General features: G+C 42.6%; 2 protein-coding genes across 3 annotated transcripts in view; one reads left to right on the top strand and one right to left on the bottom strand.

Moving 5' to 3' along the window:
• Nucleotides 1-13,099, top strand: part of zhx2a (zinc fingers and homeoboxes 2a) — a 30,861-nt gene extending 17,762 nt beyond the window's left edge. The window contains exons 3-13 of the mRNA XM_030071467.1: nt 1,263-1,982; nt 2,601-2,813; nt 3,388-3,651; nt 5,180-5,392; nt 5,643-5,727; nt 6,270-6,464; nt 8,457-8,854; nt 9,922-10,171; nt 11,041-11,209; nt 11,361-11,480; nt 12,885-13,099. Coding sequence (XP_029927327.1) covers nt 1,263-1,982; nt 2,601-2,813; nt 3,388-3,651; nt 5,180-5,392; nt 5,643-5,727; nt 6,270-6,464; nt 8,457-8,854; nt 9,922-10,171; nt 11,041-11,209; nt 11,361-11,478 — 2,625 coding nt within the window. The 3' untranslated portion in view covers nt 11,479-11,480; nt 12,885-13,099. The remainder of the gene's footprint in view (nt 1-1,262; nt 1,983-2,600; nt 2,814-3,387; nt 3,652-5,179; nt 5,393-5,642; nt 5,728-6,269; nt 6,465-8,456; nt 8,855-9,921; nt 10,172-11,040; nt 11,210-11,360; nt 11,481-12,884) is intronic.
• A 1,680-nt stretch (nt 13,100-14,779) lies between these two features.
• Nucleotides 14,780-24,304, bottom strand: derl1 (derlin 1). Of its 2 annotated transcripts, none has more exons than XM_030071468.1 (8): nt 24,152-24,304; nt 20,678-20,789; nt 20,502-20,566; nt 19,599-19,625; nt 19,141-19,236; nt 18,468-18,520; nt 18,176-18,286; nt 14,780-17,652 (listed from the first exon to the last, which is right to left on the bottom strand). In XM_030071468.1, the coding sequence occupies exons 1-8, from the start codon at nt 24,302-24,304 to the stop codon at nt 17,502-17,504; spliced, it is 768 nt and encodes a 255-aa protein (XP_029927328.1). In that variant the 3' UTR covers nt 14,780-17,501. The 2 variants fall into 2 exon arrangements, with proteins under 2 accessions (XP_029927328.1, XP_029927329.1); XM_030071469.1 differs by lacking the exon at nt 24,152-24,304 and adding an exon at nt 23,859-23,998.
• Between the last annotated feature and the right edge of the window lie 220 nt (nt 24,305-24,524).

Genomic DNA, 24,524 nt, shown 5'->3' with positions numbered 1-24,524 from the left:
GCTCAGACGTCCTGGTTAATAGCTAGTGTCATGATTGGTTGGCATGAAATTTATTGGTTTTGGCATGTTTTCAAAGTACTGTTATTTTCCTAATGTAAACCCATATTTTATATCACAGTTACAACTGTAACCCTTGGATTGAATGGGTCAGTGTTCAGGAGGGTTTATGGGTTTATGGAGTTTACATGTTTAAAGCCCCAAATCCGGCAATTATTTTACTCACAGAGTGCAGCGGTGGTGCAGAGTGTTGCAACAACACAAGCAACTTTGTTTACATATGCAGGTGTATACTGGAGGACTATTCCATCGTGTTGTCGGGATCAGGGAGGGAAAATAAAGCCTCATGAGGGGATAGGAAAGCATAAAATGTAATCATGGAGCTACATTCAGTGTTACTGTAATCTCCACCTCCTGATCAATTACAGCAAGCTGTGCTTCATAAACTCTGATCCCACAGGAAAAGAAAAGGCAAGAGAAGTCTAATAAACTGCCCAGTGAAAAGTGTAGCAGTGCACTAAGTTTTATGTATGTCGTAATCAGACTGCACTGCTCTCTCTCTCTCTCTCTCTCTCTCTCGCTCTCGCTCTCGCTCTCTCTCTCTCTCTCTCGCTCTCCTTGCTTTTCCTTGGTGTCAGGTCCCTCACATAAGTTGATTTGGTAAACGTTCTGTGATTATAAACATGAAATAATCAGGATTTTTATGAGATCGGGGGTAAACAACATGGGATTGGCTATATGGCAATGGTCACAAGACCGGGATGGGACGGGAAGAAGCAAATCAGGATTGGGCAAGATGGGAAAATGATTTCATTACTGTGTCACTCTTGAACTGATGGAAGGTTTTCAGGTTTCAGGTTTTCCTCTACTCGTTTTATGTCGCTCCAGTGTTGACTAGACATCAAGCTTTATCCTGTACAGCTTGCTTTGTGGCACTTTTTTTGTAATCCCACATCTGAAGAATCTGAGTGGGACATTTCTGTTTTGCTATCATCCTACACTCCATGTTTACAAACTGTCCCCTCTGTTCTTCACATGAATTCTGGTTTGTTACTCTTTATCCTCTTCTTCTCGATGTTAAATGGTAGTTGAAATGGTTTTTGGCTTCTCGTGTCATAGAAAAAAAACATGAATTGAATTAATGATATGATGCGGGCCAAAAAAAAATAGATGGATATGTGGACTATGTGTATAAATGCAACAGTGACATTTCTAATTGTGATTTTTTTTTTTTTCTACTGAAACCTTCCCTGTCCTTCACCCAGAACACAGTGGAGAACCATGCTGCAGAGGGACCTATGGATACAGATCTCTCCAGGGAAGAGCAGTCGTCTGTAGACTTGGAACCAGTGGACAAGGCCCCGGAGCCGAGGGCAGCTCCAGACAAACCAGTGACTGAGCCACCAGATGCCTCCAAGCCTCAGCGTAGACAGCAGGGGGGCTATGAGTGCAAATACTGCCCTTTCTCCACTCAGAACCTGAATACTTTCAAAGAACACGTAGACGCCAACCACCCTAACGTCATCCTCAACCCTCTGTACCTGTGTGCCGTCTGTAACTTCAACACAAAGAAGTTCGACACCCTGACGGAACACAATGAGAGGTGTCACCCGGGAGAGAGCAACTTCAAATTCAAACGCATCAAACTGAACAATCAGACAATCTTAGAACAGACAATAGAGGGCTGCAGTAACAATGCGGTGATTTACAACACATCCAGTGCCACCTCTGGCAAAGGAGAGGAGCTAGGTACTCTACCATTCAGCAAATCCACCACAGTGAAGATTGGCAAACCAAAAATGCTGATACCGGATAATAAACGGACAGAGTCTCAGTTGGGTAAACTAACTCCCGATCTGGCCAAGAAACCAGTCACGGCGGTCAATGTTAACGGGACCGTCATTATCCCGGAGTCAACCCTTCTGAAAGCAGATGGCCTTTCCCACATCATGCCTTCCCTGCAGCGGCCTCCAAACTACACCCAGGTAGGGAGAAACTGTGGAGTGACACAGATTCTCTATTGAAGTACCAGTGGAAATGCCTGACTACCAAGACTGTTTTGTAAAAGCCAGGAGCATCCTGGTGCCTTAGTAAAGGATTTACTAAGCCCTTGTCGATGGAAGTAAATTAAAAACATCCATTTGATGTTTTGAAGCTCGCGCCTCATTATGCTACACGGACCCAGCTAGTGTTGTTTGAGAGTACTGTATATTATACGTGTAGCTATGTAGATATTTTGTTCTGCAACCTTAGCACATGATATGCGAGACAGAAGTGGCATTACGTCATGCTGGTGGAGTGTGTGTGTGTGTGTGTGTGTGTGTGTGTGTCTGCTTGTGTGTAGACACATTCTCATGAACACAGTAATTCAAGAACAATGCATGATAGAAACTTAATACACCACCAATAGTACCACCTGTACATTAGCTTTTAGACCGAGCTTTGTAAATTTGCCTATTAGAAAAAATGTCAAGTCATTAGGTGGATAATGTCCCCCTTGTTTTATTTGTATTAGTATTATTCTTATCATCATAATCATTATTATTTTGGGCTAAGACGTTGACTGCTCACTTGATATGGACTTGTCGACTGTACTGTTCCAGGTCCCGAAGATCGCAGTGCCCCTCAACACAACCAAATACAACCCTTCACTGGACGGCAACCTGACACTCATCTCCTCCTTCAACAAGTTCCCCTACCCGACACAGGCTGAGCTCTCTTGGCTCACCGCAGCCTCAAAACACCCAGAGGAGCAAATCAAAGTCTGGTTCACCACACAGAGGCTCAAACAGGGCATTAGCTGGTCACCTGAGGAGGTAGGGATTATAACAACGACAATATGTGTGGCGTGTTGTATGACCCTGCTTCTGGTTGTTTTCCCCTGTTTCTCCACGCAGAGGCTTGAATAAGGCATCATCTGGTTGCCCCAGGAGGAAAACATGTAATAATAATGATTAAAAACTGTGACTGTCAAGCACATGATATTTGCTATGCTATATCATATTTACAAGGAGACTTGTGGCTCAGTGACTCTGGTGGATTGTCTTGGTCATACAGTTTCTATGAACCAGGATTGAATTTCTGGTTGTTGAGGATAATTTGTCATTAGCCTGAGGTTTGTTATATAATACTGGACATGTACAAGTGGGCCAGTGAAATTTCTAAATTTCCTACTGTTTGGTCTTTTTTATTTTGATTTATTTACTTATTTATGTCTGTGTAGTTATTTATTTTTCTGGCGAAACATCAAGCTCACTTGTACTGTCTTGCTTTTGTTGTTCCCTGCCTTTTTGTATTGTCCTGCTCCAATCCATGTATATTTGCATTTTCATAAGTCTTAACAAACGAGCAGAGTAAGCAAATATAACAAGTTCATCCCTCCCATAACAGGTGGAAGAGGCCAGGAAGAAAATGTTCAATGGCACAATCTCATCAGTCCCTCAAACCTTCACCGTTGTAGCTCCACAGCTCAATGCTCAGTCATCTACCGCTCCCTCTGCATCAACTACAGCCTCAAAATCTTTGCAGCCAGCGACTCCCCTCCTGCAGTCTCTCCCCTGTCAGCTGCTCGGCCAGACCAGCTTGGTGCTGACTCCAGTCGCTAATGGTTCTTCAGTCACCTGCGCTCCGCTGGCACTCACTGTCGCCAATCAGGTACAGAAACACAGACAGAGTTGTAACTGGTCCAGACATGGGTACAGAAACATTTACATTTTAGATGTACAGTTGACTTCAAGCAGTTTAAGCCTCAGTGGTTAGAGAATCAGTTCACCCACTATACAAAAAAAGATATCTTCTCACTTATTACTAGTGCAGTCTAGACATCCAGATCTGTAATCTGATGAGGTTTCTAGTCTGTCAGATCTTCCCTGTCCCCAAGCACCCCAATACAACGAGCTGGATGGGTATTTGTTTACAAGGCTCTGGCCATCAAAAATTCACATGTGAAAAACTCAGCAGCTTTTTCCAAAAACAATGACACCAATACCTGGCATAATCAGCAGCCCTTGGGGCTAAGAGATGTTTTGGCGACTCATTTCCGGCTCAAGGACACCAGCAACCAGTATTTCTCTGCCTCAAAGTTGTAATTGTTGAGGGTGGATAGATACAGTGTGCCGGTGTTCCTTGGCAGGAAATAGGAAGAGACAGGAGAAGGGAATTGGATGAGGCTATCTGCCAACTTGAAGTTCCTCACAAAATATTCTTCTGGAGGGACTGGTTTTGCTTGCTCCCACTGACCTGCTTGACAGCTGGTTGTCACAGTAAATTTAGCCATTTGCAAGTGTTATGCAGGGAATGGATCTCATGCTGCTTTTGTTAAAATGAAGTGCCCGGACTTGGACTATAGACTCAGACCATCGAGTTTGCTGCTGAAGAGCTCTGAGACTCACAACAAGTTCTGCATGAAGCTCAGCCAAGGTCCAGTGTTGTCCAGTACGGTCTTGATGGTCCATATCCAGACAATGATTCAGCCACAGTTCAGGCATTCAGACTATGCACTTGTGAACTTGTGCTTGGATACACCCAGGCATTTCACATGTACAGCCAAGCGCAGACATCACCCTATGCATGGAATGACATCCTCATTTTCAGTCTAAATAGCCACGTCCTTCATGTGCACCCAGAACCAAAGTCATTGAGAGAAGAGTTTATTGTTCAAGTGTGCCGTAGTTGCTGTTTGTGGAGACAAAAGCTAGTTGGCACATCACTGAGTGAACAAGATTCTCCTTAACTGCATTACTTATCTGTGAAAATAAATTAGTTAACTGTTAGGATGTTAGATAACAAGCAGTAGCAAACGTTTTACAGCTGCCTAACCAACATAAGCTATCAGAATGACAGTTAGTCTGCCTCAAAACAACATCTGAGATTAATTTGATGCTACACATCTTACATGCAAAATAGCTGTCCAGTGATAGGACCCAGTCCTAGACAAAAATCTCTTGTCTTGAACGACTTAAAATAACCTGAGGTCTGCTCAAATTGATCTTGCTTGACAACTGTATAAACTATATCACACTCAAGTCTGGGGCTCAGTGCTTTCAAGAATTGCGGTGCTACTAAACAAAATGGAGGGCAAGCCCAGTGTCCATTGAACTGTATTTCAGATTGCTATCATGTGACTATGTGACAGCAAAACCACTTCCCCCTATGTGATTTATTAAAATTACAATTGCCACAGGTGACGCAGTCTCTCAAGCGACCCCTGGCATCCCCTGTGATCGCCACAGAAAGCAAACGTCCCTCCATCATCCAGACCAACCAGACGCCCACGGCCACCAAGCTGGCCCTGCTCAAAATGCTGAGTTTCACCGTCGACCCCAATAAAACAGCTGAGCAGCTGTCTGTGCTGAGGACCAGCTACACACAGTGTCCATTCCCAGAGGAAGATGAGGTAAGAATGAGTGAATGAATGAAACAAAATGAAATTGTAATTTTTCTTCGGCGCTACACAAATTTAAGACAGTTTTCACAGAGATATGAGGTGTAATGATTTCTGTGGGTTTTTTCAGTGGTTTGGGCTTTTTTTTTTTTACACCCCACTTGATATGGTTTCCTGCTATGGTTTTTGCTTTTTCATCATCGTTTATTTTGTGTTGACCTGCATATTGCTTAACATCATATTATGTTTTGTCATATGGCAGATCTACCGGCTGATAGAAACCACCGGGCTGTCCAGAGGAGAGATAAAGAAGTGGTTCAGTGAACAAAGACTCCTCAACCTCAAAGGTACTTGGTGTGATCAGAGCCCTGTATCTAAAATGATAAAATGCTCTGCTTTTAGGTGATCATATATTCCTCTTTATGATTTTATGGATTAGTACTTAACAACAGATGTTGGATTATACTAAATTCAAAGTGGATTTTCTTTGAAATTCACATTTAGAAACTGGTGAGGTTTCAACCCACTAAGAAATAACCAAGAGTAAATGATCTGTCATTGAAATACTTGTAGTTTATGTTTTGATTTGATTTGAAAGCAAGTAAAACTCAATCCAGGTTCATCCAAAAACGAAATTTATGAGCTGTCCTGTCCTGTAGTATTTTATGTATTTAGCTAAATGGCATTTAATGGCTCTGCGATGGTTATGTTTTATTGTTGTTGGATGTCTGTCATTTGTGTTATAATATACAACTGTGTACATTTTGCAAGATAAAGGCATTGATACACGGGCAACTTTCTAAGGCAACACAGATGGGAAACAGAGCCCTGAACATGGCAGTGAAATGACTGGGTTGTAGTATCATGGCCTATGCATTACCTCTCTCAGGTATTCCTCCAGCGGTTCCTCCACCAGTGCTAGTGAAAGCAGAGGTGACGCCTGCAACTAAAGACGGTCCAGTGAAGAAAGCGGTCCCGAGCCAGTTTCCCCTGCTGGAGAGGGTGAAGGGGAAGTCATCAGAGCAGCTGAAGGCGCTGGAGGAGAGCTTCCAGAAAAGCAGCTCTCCAACTGAGGCAGAACTAGGTAAAGCCTGGGAGCTTTCCTTTGCCCTCTCTTGCACTACAAGCTTATAAACTAACTAGATGACAGTGTGCCGTTGTATCCCCAAAAGTCCTCAGTGACATCTTGTGACTGTCCCTACACAGCAAATTTGAGGAGATGAATGAAAACGACTGTAGTTATTGTGTTCACAAAGTCAAAGCTTGGCCTGGTGACGGTAGAGGAAAGGGCATGGTGCCATCAAAATCAGTAGGGTTCTTCCTCCAGGGTTCGTGAATCTGCTCAGCAGGTCTGGAAACATTCAAATGTAAGGTGTTTGAGTTATCTTGTCAGGATCTGTAGTGGCGGAAACGATGAATCCATAATATGCTTCACCTGTCATGTCTGGGATAAAATTAGCATGACTACACTCTAAGGAAAAATGCATTTTTTTCATAATTTCTTGTCACTTTTTTTGTAAGATAATTCTTGCGGCCTTCTGCCTTGTCAGATAGTGTTTAGTGAAGAGTGACAGGACAGATGGGAGAGAGGGGGGAACAATATGCGGCAACAATATGTGATGTACTAAATTCAGATCCATGTCGTGAGTATGTTGTGTTTGCCTTCGCCCACTGAAACACCAAGACAAGGCCCCTGCAGATTCTGTGCTAATGAAGCACAAAATTGGCTTCCTTGGCAAATCTGTTGTTCAAGATAATGGCACATCATGGAGTTTCGGAAAGAAATTGTTGCAAAATAGTCAAACTCATTATGCAAAACTTTGTTACTACTTGGATGAAAGTCTCAGCTGGTCAGAGTAGCACTTGCGCAGAGTTTTTACGTTACATCTCAGAGTGCATCAGGGTTCTCTCACATCCCGGAAAACCTCTAAGTTTATAGACTACTTTTTAAATCATGGAAAACACCTGGAAATTTTCAAAAGTGATCAAATGTCCTTTAAATACTGGTGTGATCCTGGAAAATCATTAAAAACAAGTCGAGCGAACATACAGAAATGTTTTCCTCAGTTCACATTGCACATTTCTAGCCGTTGATGGTTTTTCCAGCACTCATCTGTAGCCAGCTGTTGTGTTTTGTAGTTCTGCAGTGCCACATGGTCAGCTGTTGAAAGCCAAACAAGTCAAAAGCACACACAACCAGTGTTGTGGTCATCGCAGCGTTGTCAATGCATTTGCATGTTGCTAGCACGTTGCTAACAGCTAACATGAAATTTTCAACATGTCACACCTGTTGTACATGCTTTACTGTGAACAAAGTGTATCCTTTGAGGTATCAGTTTCACAAAATTTTTAGACATTTACCCACTTTGTTCATTTTGAGTCATTCTAAGATGTCTTTCTGCAAGCAAAATCCACCATTTACATAAATCACTGAATGTGCCCTTGAAAAATCCAGGAAAATGACGTCCTTGAGAGTGGGAACCCTGGACGTGAAAAGTCTCATGTCATTGTTTTGTTACCTAGATGCTAAATTAGCTCAGAAAATCAGCTAGTTTTTCCACCATAAGACAGTTTATACCAGTTCATGACAAAGGACAAGTCATGAACCTTTTTTTTTTTTTTTTTTTTTTTTTTTTTAAATTCATCCCTAATGGGCTGAGAACCTGTCTCTTGTGCAGGGGTGGGCAATCATGTGCCATGGAGGGCCGAGAGGCTGCAGGTTTTCTTTCCAACCAAAAACTCCACCAGGTGATTTCACTGATTACCTCACCTTCAAGCAGAGGGGAGGGACTAATCAGTGAAATCAGCTGGTGTGGTTTTTGGTTGGAAAGAAAACCTGCAGCCTCTCGGCCCTCCATGGCACATGATTGCCCACCCCTGCTCTTGTGGGAGCCGGTATGACCAAAAATAGCACATTGTTTTACATTGTTTTAATGAGCCCATTTAGTCCCATGGAAGAGAGTCCCTTGCACAGAGACTTTCTTTAACTTTCTTGTTTGATTCCCAGGCTGCCAAATATCTTTCCATTTATAGAAAGTACGACTCATCTGATCCACTGAACTCTGTTCTGCTGCAGACCAGCTGGCCCAGGAGACCAGGCTCTCCAAGACCGAGGTAGACTGCTGGTTTTCAGAGCGCAGGGCGCTCAGGGACAACATGGAGAAGGCCTTGCTCACCATGACTCCCAAGAGCGCAGAGGAGAGAGCGAGCCGAGCAGGAGGGCTGCTGAACGGGGCCTCTCACCACGAACAGGACGGCAAAGCTCTCCGCTCCTCCCCTCATCCACCTGTCCTCTCCTCCTCCTCCCCTCCCGTACTGGCAGCCTCGTCCTCCCCTCATCCGCCAGTCCTCTCCTCCTCTGTATCTCCTCCCATCCTCACCACCTCCTCCTCCTCCTCGCCTCATCCCCCCGTCCTCTCGGCCTCCACCAGCCCCGCCCCCATCAGCAGCCGCTCCCTCACCCTGCTCAGAGAGGTAAAAAGAGATGAGGAAGGACTTCAGCATCACCACTGATTAATGTCGCATTAGACTATGTCACAGGCTAGACCTTAAATGTAAGATGTAATGAGATAAAGATGAAATACCTCTTTCATCTCAGATGGGATGATATTGTTCTTTCAGATGAGGTAGTACTTAAAAGGGATGAGTTGAGATGGTATATCAAACAGAAATGTATTTGATTATCATAAGATGAGACAGCATTGTTTAACGTTTTTGAAATGAGATGGTGCTTTAATGTAAGATGAGATGATATTGTGTGTAATATATTATAAGATAAGCTGGAACTTGGAGACGCAGTGTGGTGATACTTCAGTGTCAGATGTGATGAATGAATGAATGAATTAATGAGACTGGTACATAATGTGAAATGGTGCAGGATGTTCTTAAAACGTAGTTAGCAGATCAGTTGTAACAATGGCAGTCAAGCTCCAGTCTAAAGTCCCTGTGAGCTGTTTGTGCAATAAACTGGTCTGCCAGAAAGAATTTGAGAGGGACACAGCCTGAGTATTGCCAAACACTACTTGGCAAGGCTTAAGACATTTTTTATGGTCTTTCATAAATGATTGATCTTGACATTCAGAGCTTCAAAATGTTGGACTATAACATAACATAGTACGTCCAATAAAGCACTTTACTTATTATTGAGTCAATTTAGTGTTTTTTGATCAAACTTTCTCTGATGTCAAGTAAAAACAGCTGAATCATAAAGTCAAGATTTTGTCTATGTAAGTTATAATGTTATAATAGTCACTGAGCACTCTGTCAAATAAGCCCCAATTTACTCATGTACACAGACTGTGCATGCCCAGAAAACCATGCGTAAATCACCATCATCCCTTCAGTTAGTAGTAGTAATTAGTGAAAAACTATTAAAATCTACATTCAAATCATGAAATGTTCAGAAATTAAATTGTGATTTATTTATTTATTTATTTATTCATTTATTTGCCCATGTTGCCCAGCCCAAATGTAAAGTTATGGTGGTACAGATTACAGCCGCCCATGTCGATGGTGTTTGATCACAAACTTTGTGTTGACAGGTGTTCTGTCGGACCCAGTGGCCGTCCCCTGAGGAGTACAGCCAGCTGGAGGTCCAGACAGGCCTGGGACGCACCGACATCGTCCGCTGGTTCAAAGACCACCGCTCAGCGCTGAAGAATGGGGAAACACTGGACTGGATGGAGGGTTTCCAAAACCAGAACCCTGAGCAAGAGAAAGCAGGCCAGGAACAGAACGGGCAGAGCTCTGAGAAAAACGAGAACGTTCCCCTGGAAGCCAAGCCCGTCAAAGGTAGATTTGTAGGAAGAGATGAGACAGCCTGATGATTTTTGTCTAAAAAAAAAAATGTTTCCCAAGTTTTTCCCTATTTGTTACCAGACCTTTGTTAAGCGGGGAAAGCCTGCAAACCTCTATGTCGCTCACTGACTTGCTGACTTACAGAAAGAAATGAGATAGTGAAGCCTCTTATTGGAGACATTAAACATTGCTAGGGGCGCGGACTGGCAGGCACGGCCCTGGCTACTCTAGTTTACACTGAGGATTGGACAAACTGAATACTAAGTAATAAAATAAGAAGTTTATTTTACTTGTGTCCCTGCATGAGTATTAGCATCGAAAGAGTAAATGTACAGAGTTGATTCTTAGGCTGGCGGTGTTAACACCATGCTATTTATGTTTCAAGTGCTGAAATACTAAGGCAGCACTTTATTAATTGTGGAATACTTAAGTAGGAGAAACAATGTTTTTCCTCAGTAGATTTTTTCTCCATGGTGAAGACAAATGTCACATTTTGACAAATAAAAAAAGAGGAATAAATGACTAATAAATGATAAATGATTCCACCAGGATAAAAACACTCCCACTGTATATAGTTGAGGTGAGGAGTAAAAAATAAAGACATGCTCGCTATGCTACCATCACCCTTTGATCTCTTTGCGTGCCCTTATGGACGTGTTATATTGGTCAAATAGATGAGCATCCTTGAAACATACACTGTCCAGCACCCTGACTGTATGTAGTTCTCACATTTACAGTAGATGCACAGGGTACATTACAAAGTGAAAAAACATTTCATTCAACCAGCCTTAATCAAACACGTTGTGCCTCGGCTGTTCTCGTGCACCTCTAAGAAATAAAATCTTTGTCGTTCTCAAATCCAGCCCAAGATGCCGGGGAGGACGCCGCTGAGAACCCGGCGGAAACAGAGCACTCCAAGCTGTCCAACCAAGACATAGTCCAGTGGTTCACTGACAGACTAGGCCATGGTGTGACGGACCTGAGCCGGACCAGACCGGACCAGACCAGCCCTAACACTGCGGACAAAGGAAGGTGGGTGGAGAGAGAGAGAGAGATCTCTTAGGTCTTTGTCCAATGTGAGATTCATGTTGTGCTGTTGATGAGTCGCAGGAAAATAGACAGGCTCACTCTTAGCAGCTTCTCAGTGTTTTACTGTTGAACTTTGTGTCTGTGTCCCTGTAAGGTGGGTGAAGGTGACAGTGGCGGTGGGGGAGGAGAGTGACGGAGGAGTGGAGAGACAGAAGCTGGCATCAGACTCTGACGTCCTGGCCTTGGAGCACCCTGGAAGGGTCACGGGTTGATGGTAGGTCAAATTAGTGAAATATCCCTTTAGAGAAAGCTGGCGAGCATTTAAAGCAATCACCTTCAAAATGGAGAACAGAGCATGGAGAAACAGAGACAAGTGAGACCCCAATATATATGGACTGTACAGAATAACAGGGACATTTGGTCTTCAGATGAAACACAATGATGAGATAAATCCATGTAAAAGCCGACCCTATTAAATGTCTAATTTAAATGCTAATCACAAAGCAGAAGATGCAGATAAAGAGAAGCAGACAAGGATTTTGAAGCTTTGAGACAATTAAGATGTGGATTATGGAAACGAAGCCATACTCCTCATCAAGAAGATGTCCCTGATATTTTCTACATTCAGCGCTCTGAGCTCACAGTACCGTGCCAAGAGAAACTGCTCGTCTTTAGCAGTTCAGATCTGACTTTGGCTAACGACTCCCATAGATTTCCAGTCTTTATGCTAAGCAAACATGAAACTGGAAAAGGAACTGAACCACTGGACGTACAGAGGTGGAAATGGTATTGAACATCTTGTCTCAGTCTGGGTTTTTTGCCCAAAACATTGAAGTATCCCTTTAACATGTTTCTTGTATATCCCAATCAAGGGGTTAGTGATTAGATGTACTTTTCCTATTTCTATTTTACAGCTTGACATGGCTTACTTTTGTAAATGGTGAACTATCCCTTTAAGATGCAACAGCTGCAACCCCCAGCTACCCAGGAAGTTATTAGTCTGTAATTAACTCTGATTGGTCCTTCTAAAAAGATGTTGTGCTGACAGCGTCTTTTTTGTACAACTCAATCACTACACACACACACACACACACACACACACACACACACACACACACACACACACACACATATAGTTTTGTTGTCACAAAGAGCCAGAATTGTAGCTAGACATGTACACTGCACATTCCTGCTGTCTCTTAAAGGATTAAGTGCTTTAATGTAGCCACAGTGCCTGTGAATTCCACCAACAATGAGAAATGACAAACGGGTCAACTGAAGATACTCAGACAAGCAACCTTGGGTAATATAAAATGGTTGCTCAGTAGAGAATAAAATTATTATAAAATGATTTTTTGCACTCTGGAATCAACCATATTCAGGTTATTTTATTTATGTAGCCTTTGATCACAAGGCTAATGTAGCTTATGAGCAATCATAGAGCAAAATAATGAAAGACAAACACAAAGAAGCAAAGCACTAGATACAATGGCAAGGTCATGCAGGAAATATCAACATACCTGTCCTTCATAGCTGCACCTATCAGCGGCCTGATGAATAAAATGATGGCTTACATGCATGCAGTCCATCGATCATATGAGGGGGAAAAATATTTGATTCTGAGTGGAGCCAAAGGATGCATTTTAATTCTTGTTTCTGTTATTCAATTCTTTTTAAGATCAAGGGAATCATTGACTGCTGACCGCCTTGAAACAACTCAAGACGGCCACATCGGGAACCAATGACAGAACTGTCCGCCTGTGATGTCATCACAAAGCGCCGTGGATTGTGACGTCCCACCGTAAAAAGCACTGACATGTGGTGCAGATACCGACAGAGGAGTGCCAAAGCTGGACTTGATGCATTGTTCTTACTGCTAGTACTTTTTTTTTTTTTTTTTTTTTTTTTAAAAAGGGCCCTTGTAAATATTTTTCTGTATTGCGAAAAAGGAAAAAAAGCTTTGTACAGTTTTGCTGCGAGGATAGGTTTTGTTACATTTTTAACAAAAAAAAAAAAAAAAAAAAGTCTTTGACTGGTGCCCCAAAATCTGGAATGTTTTTTGTTGTTGTTGTTGTTGTTGTTGTTGTTTTGAGATCGTATATCCGTTAGTCAGTAATAATCAAGTCATAATTTGCTAAATCAAATTACGTGCTGCTCATTATGAGTAGTCTTTGATGGCACTTATATTCCCATGGTAGTAATAGATATTCTCATAAGCCACGTCGTCTCCACTTTAGCAGGAGGTGCTCAAATTGTCAGGAAGCGTGTGAGCCTTCCTCGTCCGCTGCAGCTTCCCCTGGACCGGCCCGGGGAAGGGGCAGGCGCTCGGACGCAGCAGAGGAGCAACTGCAAGGAGCCAAGGGGTTTTTAGGCAATCTGACCGGAGCCACAGCCGCACCGCTGGAAAGACCGAGGCCAGAGGATGAGCACGGAGAAACAGGCACATGAGCAGAGGAAGACAAGCCGCGCCGGGGCACATGAATGATTACACTGTACATGTTAACTTTTAGCATCTTTAGAATCAGCTGGTGCTTTCTTGCATCAGCGCCGGGAGCATGTTCAAAAGGGTTAAATGTTACAGAATATCGTTTTCCTGTTTTTCTGTTGGTTTTTTTCCCCTTTTTTCGAGATTATAAAAGTGATGCATTATATAGAGAAGAGCGTGTCTGTTCCATCACACCGTACTGCCTTTCAGCGCTGACATCTGACATTTCTTGTCTGCAATAGTGTAAACCTTTCACTCTCCTGACTACCCAGCTAGGTAAACCACACATTTGTGATCATTTCCATTCATCAGTTCTTTGATTTGAAAACTTGAAATCTTCTTTACTGACCTCGCCGAGCACTTTTCGGTGAAAGTGTATCTCGCATGATAGTGATCGAAGCTCCCTGTTTTGTTTTGGACCATTTCAGATCATTTCAGCCATCTTACTCAGCTGTGACCTGTGAACACCCCCCTTGTCTTTTCTCTAGGCTTTCTGGCTTTAGGTAGGTCTTCCCATTCAAAGCAGGGTTGGGTTCAATTCATTTCTGTACAATCAGCTCAAAACAGTAAGGTAGTGTATTCATTTATTGAGGTTTTTATGACATTGCAGTGACCAAACATGTACGTGTGCCGCCGTCAAAGGAAAAAAGCCGCAAAGCACCGACTGCATGTGCTTAAAATTTTATAATCATTTCATCATTTTTTAAAGCATTTGAAAACAAGTGACTTGGTGAAAATTCCTGTCATGCACCGAAACTGAATTGTATGATTTCTGGTGAAAAGTTTGAATTTGGAGTTGTATTGAATTGACTCACCCTGGTTTGAACAGCGGCTGTATGACTGTATGCTGGCTGAATGTCTGCTGCTGCTGCTTTAGTTTCATCGTCAAACAAGTATCTGGGATACTCTACTTTCAGTTGAGTAGTGTGGAAAACTGCTTGCTTTTTCATTTTCTACATCAAATCTGCTGTAACTCAATAAATCACAACCAACTGAAAAAAAGCCCTTCTTGCTGTTTTTATAAATAGCAAGTGTTGCAGCTGTAATGTAAACCTGGACTCACAGAAAGTAGCACAGGGAGACTGGTCTAGTTTGCTCATGTTTACTCCAGTACAAAATTATATTGTACAAAACAAGTGAAACACACAGAGGCCCAGGGCAGAGAGAGCCTTCAACCAGCCTGAAGAGACAGAGAAAATCACCTGCAGTGTGGCTTGGCAGCACAAACTTTTTACAACTTTACATCCAGGCCTTGTTGGGGGGAAAAAGAAACACAAATCACTTCCTTCTTATCCTTCAAGTGACATGTTTTACACTGAGCCCAGTTTAAAAGCGAATGCACCTCAAATAGCTCACATATACAATGGCGCATTAGGGCCATTGTAGGGAGATTAAAAAAAAATCAGAGCCAAGGCAGGGGGGAAATATTCAGATAAAAAAAAATATAAAGATATAAGTCATAAATTTATGAGAAACTCACACAGGTTAAATAGCATCTGCAGCATGTGGCTGAGTCAACCTTGCAAAATCAAGCCAAAAGTAAAACTATTTTTTTCATGAACTTGTGACTTTAATCTCAGAATGAGTTTTTTTTCTCGTAACTTCACAACTTTAATCTTGGAAATTCAGAGTTTTCTTCTTGGAATATCAACACCCCTCTACCAGCTGTGTACTTCCACCCTACAATGGCCCTAATATGCCATCATACAAATACTTCCTTGATACTGGGTACTTTTTTTTTTTTTTTTTTTTTTTTTACTGATTAAATCGCTGTGTGCCACCTTAGCCTTAATCCTAGGCTGCATTTATACAAGAACAAAATAGTTAATAGTAATTAAAACAAATAGTTAAAACAAAAAGTGTGAACCTTTGGAGGTGCAAACAGCTGGTTTCCATGTCTGTCTAAAAACAGAAAAGTCACCTGGAATCAACCTGGATTTGTCTAGAGAGAAGCTCACACCAGTTAACATATTTATACAGAGTTGCACTCCACATAGAAAATCAATTTCATTTATCAGAAGCTTTTCAGGCCTGAGGTCCAAAAAAGTACTGCTCATCACATTAAACATAAACACAGATTCACAAAAGAGGGTATTTTTAATAAAATTAATTCTGTTCCTGTGTAAATGTAGCTTTTGACAGCGGCTGAGCTGGCTGCAGCATTATGAATGGCACCGTCAGTTCAAATCACTACCCATCATCACACAACACAGCCTTGACTTGTTTCTGATCATCTCAGATCACACAACACTTCTGCTTCTCGTTTGGAGATGTACCTTTTTCATAATGCCGTTTAAGAATTCAACCAAAACAGAGTCCCATCTGCGTCATCACCAGAGCACGTTTATATCACAAGCCTGATCAACTGCAAAGAAACTGGGGAGCGGAAGTGAGGTGTGTGTCAGGGGGGAAAAAAAAAGGTTGCATACACTGTCACAGTGATTCTCAACAGGAGAACCAGGACATGCTGGTGTGGGATTAGGCGAGCTCTCCTGTGCCTTGAGATTTTATTCAAAAGTAAGAAAATCAGTGACAAAATCAATGAGCTTCGTTAAAGTTTAATGAGATCATACTTCCTGCCCTTCCAAATACACTGCACTTCACTCCTTGGCCCGAAGCTCTTCACGTTTTATTATGGTCTTGTATAATCGCACTGAGATTCATAGGATTTTTTTTCTAAGCAGGAAATAATCGGGATGATGTTGGTATTATTTTGTGTCCAAGTGTGCTGTGGCAATTACGAGGTTGAGAACCGCTGCTTTTTCAGACACCTCGGTGGTGTTTTAAGAAAACGGATCCTAAGACAATAGCGCACCCAGACTGGCTCAACCTTTTAAGAAGTAACCAATGTATTTACAAATGACAAGCGAAATCCAGTTTTTACCTCGCTGTGGCAAAATCAGATGTTTTTCACGACGGTTACAATAAGATCAGGTCTACGCCATGAAGGATCAAACAGCTCTTGTGTGCCCAAGCAGACCCAGACTTAAAAACAACACTCTCTAAATAGCCATGTGTACATTCTGCTGAGGGTTGGCTTGGCTGTTTCAAAAGTGCACTCCCCACAAGTCCGTAATTACAATGTAATCTGATATGGCATCAGAAAGAAAGAGAGGAGGGAGGAGAAAGAGAGAGAGAGAGAGAGAGCACGAGAACACAAGAATTAACCAAATCAACAATTTGCTGGGCTGCAGCTGCAGCATCTCCCGTCTTGACAGTCCAATGGCAGGGTGTGGAGAGGAAAGAGGACGGGACGGAAATGAGACAAGAAGGAGGGAAAGGAGGAGGGTGGAGCTTGAGGATCGTCATATAAAATCCATTTATTCTTGTTCTCTCCAATCTGCTTCACATGTACACATCCGCAGTAGTAGTAGTAGTAGAAGCTGGCTCTGTTTGGTGTATAGAGCCTATAGCCAGAGTCTGAGTCCTGATGTGCACTGCTTTCTGGGTTAAAATGCATGCTTCCTCAAATTCTCCCCTACTGATGCGAGTTTCATGGTTTAGCAGGATTTCAGTCTTTATTTGACACACAACTCTTTAGGTATTACGGCGATTTTCCTTTTTTGGGCGTACGCTTGACCACATCCCTGTGGGTACAGGTGCGTGGCCCCAGGCAGCACAGCCCCTGACATGTAAATCACATTGTGACGTAAATACTTCCTCTGCACGTCGGGGCGAGAAAATTGAGCATATCCCCCAAAACGAGAGAATGTGAAGAAGCAAGCATTTTAACTTGGAACATCAATTGCACACCCGTTTGTTTTGGGAGCAAGGAAGGAGGAGGGAGAGCCCCTCTCCTCTTGTCTCCTCTCAGTCGTCCCCCAGACGGAAGCCCTGGCCCCAGTTGTGGCGTCCCCCTCCTCCCCCGCCTCCACCTGCCTGATCCTGGGGAGCTGGTCTCCTGCTGGGAGGAACTCCAAAGCCAGACACCCCTCCCCTCCTGTTGGGGAGGAGCCGATACCTGGAAGAGAGGAGAGGGGCATTTCAAAGCTACTATTTCAAACAAAAAGGATTCTCTAGAGCACAATCTTGCACGCCAGTAACCAAGCAACTATTTCTACATTAAAAGGCAAAACCTAGAAGTGTTGTTCCTCATTTTGCTTGTCCAGAGCTTTGAACCCATTATCACAAGAACGCTGAGTTAGAAGTGCAACACCCGCCTGTAACCTTCAAGTAGCAAACAAGCAGCCCAACAAAATACTAATTTCAAATTAGAGTAGCTGCATGAAAGGTCCTGTTGTAACAACAAATACAACACTATGATTATGTACTCTCATTTTGATTTATAGTCCTATAAGCAATACTGACACTTGTAGTGTTTCAGCTATTTATTAAACATACAGGGCTGGCCTTGACTCATACAGAGAACACTAAAAAAAATGTTTCTGTTTCCAAGATTTTGGTATTGACTTGCTACCGAAGTATGGATTCCCGTGACATCCCTCACACGCGTACACACACACATGCACCATACACACACTTACAGGAACTCCGGTGTGGAGAGGAAGGAGCGTCCTCCCAGGTCGATGGGGTATTTGAACATCAGGAAGAAGTAGAGGTGACCCACCAGGTTCCCTATCAGTTCATTCACCACACTGGACAGTAAGACAGAGGAGAAGATTGACCGTTTATGTGGCTGAGAGGATATTAAACAGTGAAAATTCAAGGGATGAAAGAGGAAACAAAACAGAGACACAACACTGCGTGCCATACGCTACACTGTGAGCGAATTTGTTATCAAGACTTGGTGAGACAAAATAGGGACAAGTGACGTACGAGCCTCCAATGATGTAGTTGAAGCCCAGGATGACCCACGGTAGATAACACGCCTAGGGAAGAGCAACAGAAAATAGCATCATATTACCGCATTACCATTACCGTCACATTACCAACTGAATTATCACGACTGTCTTAATAATTAATCCTAACTCTGATATAATGATCACGATGATGATACATTTCATATTCAGGTTAAAGAAGTAAAAACACAGTGATGTGGGATAGTGAAAGCCTGAAACATTTTAAAATAGGACTTCTTGTCTCAGATTGCTGGTAAAATAAATAGTAATAACAACTAGATACTTAAAGGATTACTCCTACATTTTGGGCAAAATACACTTTTTCCAACTTAGTCAGACTGAGACAAAATGTTGAATACCATTTTCAACTCTTAACAGTCTTTATGCTCAGCTAAGATGAAACGCTACCCCATAGGAACCAAACCACTGGACGTAAAGAGGTGAAAATGATATTCAACATCTTGTCTCAGTCTGGGTGAGTGTTATTTCACCCAAAACACCACAATATTCCTTTACGTAACCCTTTTTTGGTAGTGCTAAAGACAGGCACCATGAATTATGTTCCATACCAGACAAATATCTAGTAATCATGTTCCCTTGCACATGAAAATGAACTATTCATGATAATGTGTGTCAGAGGTAAAATGTACCTTGAATCGTGTCCCAAACCAGAAGGATACGATCATGTCTCTGTTGAGTTGAGCCCAGACATAAAGTACTGACATGATCAACGGGATCATCAGCAACTGGGGAAAGAATAAAAATATTACTCAGCAATAACTGTACACATTAGCAACCACGCATGTCCAGACAGACAGCACCAATAAACTAGAGCTGTACACACTGTTGTTTTAAAGATCATTTTTACAGCATTAGCAGATAAAGATTATTGAGGTCTGGATCAAATCTGGCTCTGTTTTGCTTCCACTTGTGATCCTGTGCCAGTTGCAGACAAAATTATTCCTTATTGCATATCAAACTATTACCTAACTTGCCCTTTGCTTTGTTTGTGTGGGAATCTCCCGTCATCCCTGATGGTGCTGGTAATGTTCATGGGTGGCCTACAGCTGTTGTGTGAATAAGAAAAATGAGGAGGATTCATTCTCACCTGCATGTCCATCATCAGCCCAGTTATCTACAGCGACAGAGTCAAGGACAACAACATCATTGGCTCAAATGATCACAGCTGGAGCCTGAAGATCAGAGGAAGCAGGTGACTGGAAGGTCGCCCGTTCAAAACCTCACACAGGCTGTGAAAATCTGTGAGGGCAGAGGGGAAGTGAACTCCCCTCTGCCTCCTCCTGACCATCAAAGTTCCCTTGAGCAAAGCAGCTGACCTTGGCAGATCAAAGAGTGTCAGTGTGTGGCTGTGTGTAACCGCCCTTCCGCGCTACCACTCCCCTAAGCTGTGACTGTAAATAGAGCTGTTTTCATCAACTCGCCAATAACCGCCTGGTGAACTGTGTGTGGGATTCTACTTTGACTGGAAAAGGAAATACTGAACATACGGTCCAATGTAGGTAGACAGAACACCAGATTTTCTCAAATTTTATCTCAAAAGAATAAAAGACACTTCCTAATGTAGCTGCAAATCCAAAGAAATTCACAGTCAAGAGGCGAAGCCAAGACGACCCAAACAGTTTGAGTGCAGGGATGCGGCCCGGTCTGCACTGCTGGTGTTGTATGTGACCTAGATTAGGCTGCTCGGCTCTGCAGGAGTAGAGTGCCACTGGGCCGCTGGCACACTGCCACCATGACATGGCACACTGCTGCAGAGAGAGCGAGACAGACAGACTGAGAGATGGCGAGAAAAGAGAGTTTGGAGAAGAGAGAGAGCGAAAAAAGGTATAGAGATAAAGTTGTAAACTTGCGTGATTAAGAAATGATTTAAGGAGATTATAAAACAGCATGCCAGCAGCTTAAACAGAGGGTTTAAAGGCTTTGGGATTTTGAGACGCCAGCCAGCGGTGTAGATTGGCAGTGAAAATGAGGATGTAGTGTGGGAGGATACAACAATGCAGATCCAGTTGAAGAGGAGCATGAAGATGTAGTCTGCCGGTCTGCCGTCAAACGCCCCTGGAGAACAAAATGAAGCAATAACAAAGGTTAGTAAGAGAGAGAGTCGCCTCCAGTGTACGTGACTGGCAGCGTGTAAACCATGAGCACTGCAGCCGACTCTGGACTCACCTGTCTCTAGCCTGGTGGAGTACTGGTAGAGGAAATACAGGTTGACCAGATACAGAAAACCTGTGCCAGGGCCTACTGGGAAATACAGGGTGGACGTCACTGGTCTCCAGATCTGAAACAAGGAGAAGTCAAGCATTAGTCTTCTACTTTTACCGTATGTAGTGACGTTTGAACAATATGGGTTTTGCATTTTCTGCTGATATTCAGTATCTTTAAATTTGAAAATTACTAGATAAAAATGTGTGGTGTTTGAAGAAGCAACACGTACAAAGAATATTGTAAATGAAAAGTAAAAGCATGAGGGTTACAGTCAAACAATATTGAATAAAGTCTTTCATAATGGAGATAGAAGTCACGGACCCGCCTATATCTGATATTTAAAAAGGCAGATATCAGGTCTACGATCAAAGAAGCTGACAGAGCAGAAGCAGAGCAGAGCTGCTGGGATCCTACTTGACTCGGAGACAGAAGTTAAGGGTCTCCTGTGCTGATGGGCTGCACAGACTCATCTGACTGGACTGTGCTGCCTCACACAAAGTCTCAAGGAGGACATCTGCTGTCCAGTAACGGGTGTTGTAATGCAGAGTTAATTGCCTTCAGTGGTACTGTGTGGTGCCATAAGAGCCTTCAACTACTGCTTTTCAGAAATGATAGAAACAAGCTGCTCATCCAAACCTCTGTGAGCGGGAATGTGGATCAGTTGAGGCAGTTTGCCTGGAGGAATCATTTGCATCTGCGTATTAAATTCAGTTACAATTTATAGGCTGAGAGTAAGCTGATTATTGTAGGGTTGAGAAATATGGCTAAAAATGTTACCGCAACAAAATGCATTATTTCAGTCGAAATCAATAATTATTAAGTCACATTTAAAGTCTACATTTTGCTTTTGACTGCAATCTGAGCAATGCTCATAATTAGCATTATGCTAATCTCTTTTAGCCACCACATCAACACAGTGTGCAGTTCCTGTGTGCAGTGTGAGTCTCCTCATGCATGACCGGGCGTGAAACCCGGCCTCTCTCTATTACTGCCACATGATCTGTGTTTTAAAGTGACTGATATTTTATTGAACATGTTTCATATTTTTATTGAGGAAAAGTATATTGTGATAATTATTGTTATTGTTTTATGTAACATTTATCATTAGGCTAACAAAAGGGTGTGTCCTCAACTTATTTTTTTAGGGGGACAGCATCAACATAACTGGCAACAAATGTTATAAAGCCAAATATCCCATGGTTTTTATGTGATAACTCATGGCACTCACAAAGCGGCACAGTGGCACAGGCTACGAGGGCTGAACGACTCATCGAAATATTACTGAAATCACAATATGCCCAAGCGCAATATCCAAACTGCAGGAGCTGCAATTTTTTGATAAAGGTAAAACGTGTGACAAAACATTGTTGTAAATAAAGTAGTAAGGTGCTACAGTGATGCCCTGGCCTACAAATCATTTTCCAGATGTAAGAGAGCATGCTTGTTTGGTACACAGCCCAGCAAAAATCATATTATAGTCATTTTAAACTGTTTTTCTGTAAAAATTAAAATTATGATACAAAAGTTATCACTCCTACTACAATCGTAAGTCTTCTCACAATCAAAATACCTGTAAAAAAAATAATTGATAATAGTTGAATAATTGATTAATTCAGCCCCACTGGCTAGTTGTCATCACTGTGCAGTCTCCATTAAAGCCATTCACATTAATAGACCTTTTGGATTAATGATAACTCAGGCACAGTCCATACAGGCTTCAAGGGGTGGGGAGATGGTTTCATCCTTGTTACACCAAAAAACACATCCTCCATTCAAAATGAAAACATGACAAAATACATGATACATATTGTCTACAGCTCCTCATCATTTGTCCTTGAACAAATCAAACTCTGCCTAATCTAACCCTACAGTAAGAGACAGATTTGGGGTCAATTCAATAATTCATCTTGAAGCCAATCACAATTTAAACTGCTAAAGATTAAGTATTCATCATTCATTCACAAGTATTCAGTTGAAAATTAAGTGTTTTAAATCACTCAGTTAACTTAAAGTTAACTGAGTGAGACAGTGGGTGTGACTGCCAGCCGAGGTGGCTTTTCAGTATTTGCATTCTGAAAAAGAGATACACTTCCTGAGCCCACTGAACTGAAAGTGACATGAACTGCCATCTGTAGTTCGTTCGGAAAGGTGTTTCCTCCTGCATTCATTGTCTCTGCTTTGATGGTTTATGACAGCGAGGCAGATCTGCAGTGGAGATGCTGTCAGGGCTGCACACTGCTCTGCAGACAGGCTTGCTGGAAGTTAGACTCAATGTGTGCTCCCGTTCATTTAGCATCAGACTTCTCCAAACTAGGCCTGCGAGCACCTCTGAGACACATACAGGATGTTGCCAACAAAATTAAGAGTGTCTTTGTTTCACAGAACATTATTACTGTGGATCACACCGGCGCTGGATATCAGAATGGCAAGCTCACTTGGTATTTTTAAAAGGAAACTAAAGACCTATCTTTTCAATCTGGCTTTTATTTTGGAGTAACACTACAGCTTTTTCAGTTTAGTCACTGGTTTTCATACTTATTTTCATCCTTGTGTTTATTTTATTTTACTGACTTTATATACTTTTTTTACATTTTGTTGTTTTTATTGATGCAATTTTAGTCTAGCATAATTTTAATTGTAGTCTATGGTTTTTATTTTTTGTCTGTGTTCTTTTAATCTTGCAATGTGAAGCACTTTGGGCTGCCTGTTTGCCTGAGAGGTGTCACTCAAATAAAGCTGAGTTATGATGGATAGGAATGATGAAATATCTCCCAGTCTTCATAGTGAGCTCGTGTCACAGAGGGAGCATGAGTTTCTCACTCGGGCGCCAGGTTGTGTAACATGTAAGTAAATCCAGCTCTAACATGATGTGCTAAATCATGTCAACTCAAGCCCTGGCTGCGTTCCTCTGCAATAAGAACGCAGCCATATTGTAGCTGTCACGACAGCTGACTGGCTGGCAGCTCGGAAACCTGACGGAGCCAGCTCTCCTTCACTTAGCATTAGAGAGAGAGAGAGAGAGAGAAGCTGGCTACGCTCCGATAGCTCAAGTAGCAAACCCAGCTTGTCAGCTCCGTGTGTGTGTGTGATCCCAAAATACTACCCTCACCGCCTGGTGGCCTTCCCAGCAGGGCACACACACCTGAGCCGTCCACCAAGCTCTCACACGTCCAGCACTCGTGACGACTATTACACTTAAGTCAACAGTTGTGCTGTGGCTTTTGTACTAACTTGTTATTAACTTTCACCTAAACTCAATAAAGCCACGCCGTTTGTCTTGTCGTGTTTGACAGCATCCGGAAGTCCTAACCTTGGCTGGCGCTGATTGGCTGGTACACAGTGAAGGCCTGTGAGCTTAGCTAGCCACCTGCTAAACTACGAGCTAAACACATTAATTTACAACTCACACAAACGAATACGTTAAAAAATACTCACTTGAAATTTGCTAAAGAAGTGCTCCGGCCATAGCACGAGGTACATGGGACTAATGAGTCCTAGTTTCCCAATCAAAGGGACAGCAATGGACCCAGCAAACCAGTACCGGGTGATGAAGGGGATGCTTTTGAACCAGTCCCCGATGTCTGACATCTTCCCAGACCACCACAGCCCTCTGCCAGCCGTGAAATAAATATCCCACTCTCAAAACAACTACTTATCCCCGAAGAAATGTCCCGCTGCGACGCTGTGATATCAACACTGCTCCACTGCTAAGTTTACATGACGTGGCTAATCACAAGAAGCTAGCCGCTCAGCTGTCAAGAGTCCCGACGACACGGAGGTCACTTCCGGTGGCTTCTTGTCGAAATAA

The sequence above is a fragment of the Myripristis murdjan genome, chromosome 16, assembly GCF_902150065.1.
Source record: "Myripristis murdjan chromosome 16, fMyrMur1.1, whole genome shotgun sequence".
Taxonomy (NCBI): Eukaryota; Metazoa; Chordata; class Actinopteri; order Holocentriformes; family Holocentridae; genus Myripristis; species Myripristis murdjan.
Note: the sequence above shows the minus strand (reverse complement) of the source record. Positions and strands in the feature narration are given on the sequence as shown.

Coding starts and splice junctions, on each gene's coding strand:
- derl1 (XM_030071468.1), bottom strand. CDS start 24,304: ATGTCAGACATCGGGGACTGGTTCAAAAGCATCCCCTTCATCACCCGG. Junction 19,626..20,501: donor TCAACTGGATCTGCATTGTT/GTATCCTCCCAC, acceptor CTGTCGCTGTAG/ATAACTGGGCTGATGATGGA. Junction 19,237..19,598: donor GGCTGATGATGGACATGCAG/GTGAGAATGAAT, acceptor TTCTTTCCCCAG/TTGCTGATGATCCCGTTGAT.